This window comes from Microtus ochrogaster, chromosome 4 (genome assembly GCF_000317375.1).
Source record: "Microtus ochrogaster isolate Prairie Vole_2 chromosome 4, MicOch1.0, whole genome shotgun sequence".
In the NCBI taxonomy this organism is placed as follows: domain Eukaryota; kingdom Metazoa; phylum Chordata; class Mammalia; order Rodentia; family Cricetidae; genus Microtus; species Microtus ochrogaster.
In genome coordinates, this window is record NC_022011.1 from 52,204,474 (window position 1) to 52,213,841 (window position 9,368).

The following is a 9,368-nucleotide window of genomic DNA, read 5'->3' on the forward strand; positions in this document are numbered from 1 at the left end:
GGTACCTCATAGTGATTGTGTGTGTGTGTGAGAGAGGGTACCTCATAGTGATTGTGTGTGTGAGAGAGGGTACCTCATAGTGATTGTGTGTGTGTTTGTGTGCGTCCAGAGTGCTCTTGACGATAGCCATCCTGGCAGACACCTGAGGCAAAGGGTACCCCATAGCAACAGGGAGAGGGTGTGTGTGTTTAAAGTCATGGGACTGACTGAGGGTGCCAGTCCTATAACCTCATTTGATCCTAACCACCTATCTTGGAGGTACACCACAGCTGATTGAATTTTCAGCGTTCTATCACCTCTGGGGGTCTGGGGAGGGTTCAACACATGAGACACACCAGAGCCACATCGCTGTGGGACCACAGGAACACTGCTAAGTTTCCAGCTTAGTAGAGATCATGAGTCATAGATGCAGGCCTTCAGTTGGGGAAAGTGCTGCTGGATTCTTTCATTTATTATTAGTTTTTGTTATGTTTTTTTTCTTTAGGCAAGATTTCTCCACGTAGCCCCGGCTGTCACTTTCTATACCAGGCTGGCCTCAAACTCACAGAGGTTCTCTTGCCGCTGCCTCACAAGTGCTGGGATTAAAGGTGTGCACTGCCTCCACCACCACCTGGCTCATTTGGTTTTTTGAGTCAGGGTCTCTATAGCCCAGACTGTCCTGGAACTTGCAGTGTAGACCAGGCTGGCCTCATACTCAGAGCCACCCACCTCTGTTCCCCAAGCACTGAGATGAAAGATGAGCTCCCCTGGGCCCAGCCTGCTCCATTATTTTAAACGTGGGAAAACATGGCTCTGGGGTGATGGGGTGACGGTGATGATCCAGCGGTAAAATGCGTATGGTACTGGGGTTTCATGGGGTGTTGTATCCAGATAGCTGTTCCTTACATAGCACAGACATTTCAGAAAGGGCCGGCTGTATTTCCAGACACAAGGGCATAAGCAGGAAAGGGCGGGGCCACAGCCAGAGAAGCTGATAGTGGACTGTGTGCTTGGTAAGGTCATTGGGCAGAGCCTGCTAGAGACTGAGGTTCAGGACAGGCAAGATGGTCAGCGTAGCTAGTGGGGGGCCTGGAGGTGGGGGGAAGACACACACCTTTAATCCCAGCATGGAGGCAGGCGATCTCTGTGAGTTTGAGACCAGCCTGGTCTACAAAGAGAGTTCCAGGATAGCCAGGGCTACACAGAGAAACCCTGTCTCAAAAACCCAAACAACAACAACAACAAAAAGAGCTGTGGAGGGGAATGGGGTCTGGGTTGGGACTGTGAGGTTGGACTTTACAATTGGGTGGGTTGTTACTTTTTTGTGTGTGTGTGGGTGTTTCGAGACAGGGTTTCTCTGTAGCTTTGGAGCCTGTCCTGGAACTAGCTTTTGTTGCCCAAGCTGGCCTCAAACTCAAAGAGATCTGCCTGCCTTTGCCTCCTGAGTGCTGGGATTAAAGGCGTGTGCCACCACCGCTAGGCTTACAATTGGGTTGGACAAGGGAGTGGGCAGTCGGGCTTGCAGATCTGTGAAGGCCTTACCCTTGCAAAGATCACCCCTGGACATGAGTTACCTGGACAGCCACTTCTCTTTAGTAGGTCTTTTCCTCACCCCAGAATGGGACTCCACCCGGGAGAGTTTGACACATCAGCCTCTTGCAAAAGTGACTGGCCAGCGTTAGGCCCACTTGGAGATTACCTTGTCTGTTTCCCTCAGGGCCTGGCCAGTGTCCTTTCTGAGTCAGAAAAGTCTTACAGACAGGAGAGGAGGGGAGGTTTCTAAGAGTCCCTCCTCCAGGGCCTGGGCAGTCAGCCGCCTGCAGGGCTATTTCACACGGTCTGTGAAGTGCAGATGGGTGTGGATCATGGGTGAGGCTGAATTGTCTAGAGGGGTCTGGACACACACTTGTCCACCCTGGCCACTCTTGGAATTTTGTGAAAGTTCTGGAAAGATCAGGAATTCCAAGCTGGCCAAGGAAACAACCAGAATGGGAGGAGTCTGGGGCCATCCAGGCAGGCAGGCCCCTGGGTCCTCCAGAAATGGGCACGAAGGTGGGCAGGGCCACAGGCAAGCAGGTTGCCGTGGAAGTCTAGAGTTTCTCTTCCAACTCTTGGCCTAAGGCCATTTCTAAATGTGCGCCCCCCCCCCCAAGGGCCCTGAGCCATGAGTGGGGTTCTAGCCTTAGCTCCAGAACTCTTTCTCCTGTCTTATCTTATGAGAGGTCCAGCTGAATGGGCAAAGGGGTGGTAGGGTAGGGGAAGGAATCCAAGCAGAGAGGAAAAGCAGAAAAAGGATTAGGAGGCACCCAGCTGAGCGAATGGCCTGCTTCTACTTGCTCACCGTCAGCTGAGAGCCTCCCTAGGGTCTTTAGGGTCCCTTAGTTTTGCCAGGGCAGACTGAATGCCCAGGAGCCCAGGGGAAGTTATTGGAAGGGCCCCTCCCTCCCTATGTTCCCTGGCAGAGCCACAAGGACGAGGAGAGGATGAACAGCAGATTAGGGGTTCTAGGCCGGTCAGTCAGGCCTCCCCCACCGGCTCCTCCACTCAGCTCACGCTCCGCCTGCCAGCACCCCTGACTCACTTCCTTTGCCTCTCAGCGGAAACCTCCCCAGAGCTTCCTCTGCTTCGGTCCCTGGGGACCTGTAGGAGTCACTGCCCCTTTCAAGCTTGAGCTGGGCCAGGCGAACCCTGACCCACCCACCTCACCTTTTGTGGGGAAGACTAGCATTTCCTGCTTCCTGGCCTTGGAAGGGAGTGACTGAGCTGGGGAGTCTGAGCAGCCGCAGGTAGGGGTTGAGATGGAGAGGTTCAGGCCAGCCTCCTCATTGTCAGGGCTGTAACCTTTTGCCGGTTTTTTTCTTTTTTTTCTCTTCATTTTTCTGCTCTGTTGTGTTTACTGGGAGGATGTTGAGGGACCTCAGATTTGGCACGAATGGGGGTTGGGGGTGGGAGTGGGGTCGAAAGGCTTAGGTTGTGACTGGGGGCAGTGCTAGGGTCCCATTTTCAAAAACATGAAGTTTGCTCTGCACTTTCCTTTCCACCAACTGTCCCTGAATGTGGGGACAGTCTCAGCTCATCGAGGTACTGAGTCCTCTGGTCCAAGGGGCCTACTTGGGACCTAGAAGGTCTTTGACAGTCTCATAGGTGCCTGGGGGGTGGTGCAGGGTCCACTTTGACCGGTCTACACCCCTAATCGTTGGCGGTGTGACCACGAATTTTCTGCTTCTTCCTTCTAGAGGGAAGTCAGCAGCCTGATAAAGTATACAACACCCCTACCCCACCCCCTCACTTCCTCAAGGCCTGGGCCTTTTCTGGGAGGACTCAAGAGATTTGCATGCATTGGGGCCCTCCTGCTGAGCAGTGGCTTCCTGGTCACCCGGGCGAGGCGAGACCGGAGGTAGTATCTGGCGGTAAAGTACCTTAAGCGACCCCCAGAGGCTGAGATCAGGGACTCAGGACTCAGGAGATCCTCCCATTTTCCTGTTGCAGGGAGGGGACCTGCATGCCCAGTACAGCTCCTACGCCATGGATCGCGGCCAAACTAGCCTAGAGCCCCAGGCCAAGGGCCCATGCGTGATCGCGCCGGTGCGCGCTGTGCTCCGTCTGCGCCGCCGCGTCTGCGTCCTGCGCAAGAGGCGCCTGTTGCAGCTAGGCACCGAACCGGACACTGGGACAGGGGCACTCGGGTCCAGCGGCAGCTCCGGGGCTCTGCGTGCGGACCTAGACCAACCTAAATTCTTCACGTTCGACAGCCTGACGGAGTTGTCTTCCAGGACACCCCGCAAGAAGCGTAGGCGGCGTAGTCGGGTAGTGCTCTACCCCGAAACCTCACGGAAGTACCGACCCCGCACAGAGCGCCAGAGCCGTGCACAGCGTTGTCTGCTGCTGCTTGTAGCCATCGTGGGATTCCAGGTTCTTAACGCCATCGAGAATCTGGACGATAACGCACAACGTTATGACCTCGATGGACTGGAGAAAGCGCTGCGGCGTTCTGTGTTTGGCCAGCCAGCTGCTGTGGGCCGCATCATGGCCCTGCTGCGGGACTACCTGGCTACACACGTTCACAGTCATCCCTTGCTCCTGGCTCTGCATGGGCCCAGTGGTGTAGGCAAGAGTCACGTGGGACGCCTGCTGGCACGCCACTTCCAGGCAGTGCTGGAGGATGGCGCGTTGGTGCTGCAGTACCATGCACGACATCACTGTCCAGAGCTGCGCCCGGTTCAGGACTGCCGGAAGGAGCTGGCACAGCGTGTGGCGGATGTGGTGGCACAGGCTGAGGCCGAGGAGAAGACCCCTCTCTTGGTCCTGGATGAGGCTGAACTCTTGCCACCTGCGCTGCTGGATGAGCTGCACGGTCTCCTGCAGCCACAGCGCTCGCATCATTTCCACAACGCTATCTATGTACTCCTAAGTGGCGCTGGTGGTGTAGAGATCACACAGTTTGTGCTGCGAAACGCATCACGTATGTTGCCCCCACACCTCCACAGTGCAGGCAACACTCAGACTGAGGAGGAGTTACACTCCAGTCTCCGGGAGCTCCTGGCCCGGGAACACCCTCTGTGGAACACTGCTGCCATCGTGCCCTTCCTGCTACTAGACAAGCCAGATGTGGTCAACTGCTTCCGAGAGGAGATGGCAGGGGAGGGCTTTTTTCCAGAGCAAGCGCTGGCAGAGCAGCTGGCAGAGCAGCTCAGCTACTACCAAGTCGCTGGACATGAATTTGCCATCACTGGCTGCAAGCAGGTCGTAGCTAAGGTCAACCTTTTGCAGCACAAGCCTGCAAAGGCTGAACCCTAGCCAGTGGCCCCAGGTATTTGAACTGTTGAAGAAAACAGGAAGAATGTCAGGGGATTTGTGGCCTCCAAGCTGTTTCACTCCCAAAGCTAGGGAAGTTGAGCTCTGAGCCCCCCACTGCCTCTTCCACCCCTGAGCCTTGAGATTCCCTAGGGTCACCAGGAAAGCAGCCACCTTCCTACCTGTAGTCTGGTGCCCCCTCTTCAGCTCTCACTGTGTCCATCTACTTCCAGAACATATGATAGGACCTCCCATAACCCAGGGAAGTGGATGAGTGCATTCGCGGTACAGATTATCTCAGAGGGTGAGTGGCTGTAGCGGGAACCTGGTCCCCACGTTTCTCGCAAACACCCCGTTATCCCTTGAATGCCTCTTTAACTTAGAGGCCCCAAGGCGGGGGATGCTTGTCCAGGCCCTCCTGAGAAGCCAGTGGGGTGGATAGATGTCTACAAGCCAGTGAGTGGATCCAGTGGGACCCCTCAAATGTTGCGGATCTCTGGGCGGTGGTGGTGCATGCCTTTAATCCCAGCACTTGGGAGGCAGAGGCAGGTAGATCTCTGTGAGTTTGAGGTCAGCCTGGTCTACAGAGTGAGTTCCAGGATCCGCTCCAAAGCTACATAGAGAAACCAACCAACCAACCACCAAACAAACAAACAAATAAATAAATAAAACTTTTTAAAAATGTTGTGGATCAAGAACTCGGTTAAAAAAAAAAAAGAACTTGATTGAATGTGGATTAAGTGAAGACCCAATTTTGTTTGCTCCAGAGAGGCATTCAGAATGACCTTGGGATCAGCTACAGGGTTCAGGGTCGTACTCACCAGAAGTCAGAGAGGAGAAACGTCTCCAGGGGGGTGATGTGTCCCCACCCACCTTGGGGAGACCTAGTGGAAAACCACCCAAGCTCAGGCTTCCCTAGAAAGGGTCAGTAGAGTCTGTCCTAGTGCTGAGGGACTCACTCCTTCCACCTGGCCCCTTCCTGTCACAGCTCTGGAGTGACAGCCCCTGAGTCAAACAATGGCAGCAGTGAAAGTGGAACAGGGCCTTGAGGCTTCTGTTTGCCGGAAACACCAGACGTGCATGAGGCCCAGTGGGGTGAGGTGGGGAGCAGCTCAGGCTCTCAGCTGGACCCAGGGGATGGCCAAGGGCATCGAGGCCTCTGGATGCCGAGACCTCCTTTCCTTGAGAGCGGAGCTGTCTGGGTCTCACAGGTACATGTGGGTGAGGTCCCTATAGCCTTCGGTGTTCCAGGTTCAACCCTCTCAACCCCATCACATGCTCAAGAGCAAGGAGCTGTGGAATTTTCTTGGTGTGAGGCTCCTTAGAGTATCTGGCAACTTCTGCGCTGCCCCCTGGTGGCTGCACCCAGTTCTTGCCTGCGAACGCTCATCACTGTGGGTTAGGAAAAAGCATATCCGAAAGTGGGGCTTGAGGGCACCGCAAGGGATGATACTAGAAGAGGTTAGAGAGGAGGAGCCCCTCCAGGGGGTGGTGTATCCTCCCCCACCCTGAGGAGACCTGCTAGGAAGCCACCCGAGCTCCGGTTTCCCTAGATCACTAGCCGGCTCCCTTAGCAGGTCCTGCACGTCCCTCATTGCCTCCAGCTGTTCTCTGAGGATCTGTGTGATGCGGGATCGGGAGAAGGGCTCTGCAGATGGACGCCCCCTTCTGTGGAGCCCGGCACACAGATCTTACGCCTGGGAGGTGACCAGCACACCCTTCCATCCTTCCAGGGCTTCTGCTCTGAGGTTGGAAGGTTGGGCCAGGGCTACAACGGGATGCAGAGGTAGGGAATCCGAGAGGTTCACCATCCATCCATCTTAGTTCACCTGCTTAGCCACAGCGAAGGTAGAGGCTCTTGCTCTGCCTCAAGCCTCTGTGTTGAGATTTCAAGGTGTGTGTGTGTGACCTGCTGAGTGGGGGAGCTAGCCAGTCCTTGCAGAATGATGCGGGGGTTCTCAGCACTCCCCGAGAAGGTCCCCAGGGTTGTCATCTGAAAAACCACCTAGAGGTGTTTCCTACCCAGCCAAGGCGCTTGTTTTCGCTCACAACATCTGCAGAGCATCGATTTAGTGAAGATCCAAACCCATGCAGAATTTTTTATTTATTTATAGAACAATACATTTATAAAATAACGGCATCGAGGCCAATTTCTGGTCTTAGAAGCCTGCACACCTAACGCTGAACTGTGAGTGAACTGCAGCTCACCCTGGCTGTCCTGGAACTCGCTCTGTGAACCAGGCTGGCTTTGAACTCACAGAGATCACCTTCCCCTGTCTCCTGAGTGCTGGGATTAAAGGCCTGTGTCACCACCACCCGGCTCTACTGTCTTCTTTTGGCTTTCTGTTTGCTTTGCCTATGGGTTGAGAAAGGCATACTGAAATCTGTCAAGGGGAAATCCACCAACTTCTTTCTCTAAAGGCTCTATTTGATAATTCCTGGGTTTGGAGATGGACGTGGTAGGGTTAGTCCCAGCACTTGAGAGGCAGAGGCAGGCAGTCTGAGTTCAAGGCCAGCCTGGTCTACAGGTCAAGTTCCAGGACACCCAGGGCTACACTGAGAAACTCTCTCTCCCCCAACATACCCAAATGAAATGATAATTCTTGTTTTCAGACAGGGTTTCACACTTGTAGCCCAGGCTCACTTTGAACCTGTGAGCCACCTAAATTCTGGGATTCCACCATGCTGACCAAATGACTTCCCTACACGTCGGTGTTTGAGAAATTCCGAAGAGGGAAGTGTGATAGGAAGCTGGGCTTCGTAGTGCAGCCAGCAGAACTGTGCAGGAAGTCCATAAATAACTAGTGTTCATGTTCTTATTCTTTGGAGCCAGACTTTCTATGAGAACCTAGTTGACCTACAACTCACACTTCTTCATCTGTTTTCTCTTTTTGTTTCTGTGACAGGACCTGGCTGTATAGCCCAGGCTAGCCTTGAACTCTTTGTAGCCCAGGCTGGTCTCAGGCTCTCTATTTGCATCTGTCCTCCCTGATCCACAAGCAGGAAGCAGAGAGAATTAATTAGCTCCCGTGGTGTCAGTCTCAGTCTTTAGAAACCTAAAAACCCTGGTGACACCCCTTCAGCAAGGTCACAGCTAATTCTTCCCAAAGACTTACACCTGCTGGGGACCAGTATTCAAATGTGTGATTCTATGGGGGCCGTTGGCGTTCACAAACCTGTGGAGACAACGGAAGTTGGAGGAGGGAATAGTTTTATTCAACTCTAGGTTTGGGAAAGTGGAGGAAGCATATCCATCGCAAAGTATAAGAACTCCCATTTTCAGCCGGGCAGTGGTGGCGATGCCTTTAATCCCAGCAGAGGCAGGCTGTGAGTTCGAAGCCAACCTGGTCTACAAGAGCTAGTTCCAGGACAGGCTCCAAAGCTACAGAGAAACCCAGTCAAAACAAAAACAAAAACAAACAAACAAACCAAAAAACCATTAAAAAAAAAAAAAGAATTCCCATTTTCTTAAACAGAAAGGTCTCCGAGCGTTGGTGATTGTGCTGGGTGGACAATTCCAGCACCAGGCAAAAGTCTTTGTCTTCAAAACAAGTTCTTTGACCTCTTGGCCTACAAACCTGGAGGGTGGAAACTTGCCTTATCAGATTTAGGTGTCAACTCTTTTGTCCTTGGTAACACCTTCATTTTAGAAGTGTAAACAGGGGGCTGGAGAGGTGGCTCAGCAGTTAGGAGCATTGCCTGGTCTTCCAAAGGTCCTGAGTTCAATTCCCAGCAACCACATGATGTCTTTACAGATGGTCTAGTGCCCTCTTCTGGCCTGTAGACATACATGTAAACAGACTGTTGTATACAAAATAAATAAATATAAAAAAAGTGTAAACAATGGTAGTTAAAGGAAAGGGGACACATCACAACCAGCCTCATGAGACTCTGAAATGACAGGGAAGGTTTTGCTATCAGGCAGTTCCAAGTCACTCCATAATTCTAAGACTTCTAGGCTGTGCCTCTCCTTGAGTTCTGATTTTACAAATCAGAATTTGTCTCCATTTTGAGCACTTCCCTGTGCAGGTAGATGCCCCTACCTGTCCAGCAGTACCCATGAAGCACACACTGATACACATGCCTCTCAAGTACAAAGGTACCATATGAACACACAGATGTTTTAGACCCTTATCAGAAAAATGAGGCCCCACATTAGTGAAAACACCGGATTAAGGAACGGCGGTACACCTTCCTCTGGCTCACATGCAGAAATCACCACAACGACAAGAGCCCCACTTGACTGACCCATCATTTGAACTCCCCGTGGGTCGGGGAACCATCCAGCAAGCAACTCTGAAGTGTCCATCTGCAGTGCTGTCCCCACTGCTGACTCAGATAGCCATCTGCCTATCATAGATTCAACCTGGCCCTGCACCTTGCCTCCGCAGGTCTGCTCAACCCAGGGCTGGGTTCAAGCGTCACCCTGGGCTTGGTGGTGCCCCCAGCAGCCTCTAACGCTCTTCACCCACTGCCCTCTTTGCCTTCTTACCAGTTTTCTTTTTTTTCTTTTTTTTTTGGTTTTTTCGAGACAGGGTTTCTCTGTGGTTTTGGAGCCTGTCCTGGAACTAGCTCTTGTAGACCAGGCTGGTCTC

The 9,368-nt window shown here is 53.0% G+C and overlaps 1 protein-coding gene across 1 annotated transcript; it reads left to right on the forward strand.

Annotated features, from left to right (window-relative positions):
- Positions 1-2,661: 2,661 nt before the first annotated feature.
- On the forward strand, positions 2,662-5,296 carry Tor4a (torsin family 4 member A). The gene is made up of 2 exons (XM_005346342.2): positions 2,662-2,765; positions 3,469-5,296. Exon 2 carries the CDS (start codon positions 3,505-3,507, stop codon positions 4,774-4,776), a length of 1,272 nt encoding a protein of 423 aa, XP_005346399.1. The 5' UTR covers positions 2,662-2,765; positions 3,469-3,504; the 3' UTR covers positions 4,777-5,296.
- Positions 5,297-9,368: the final 4,072 nt, after the last annotated feature.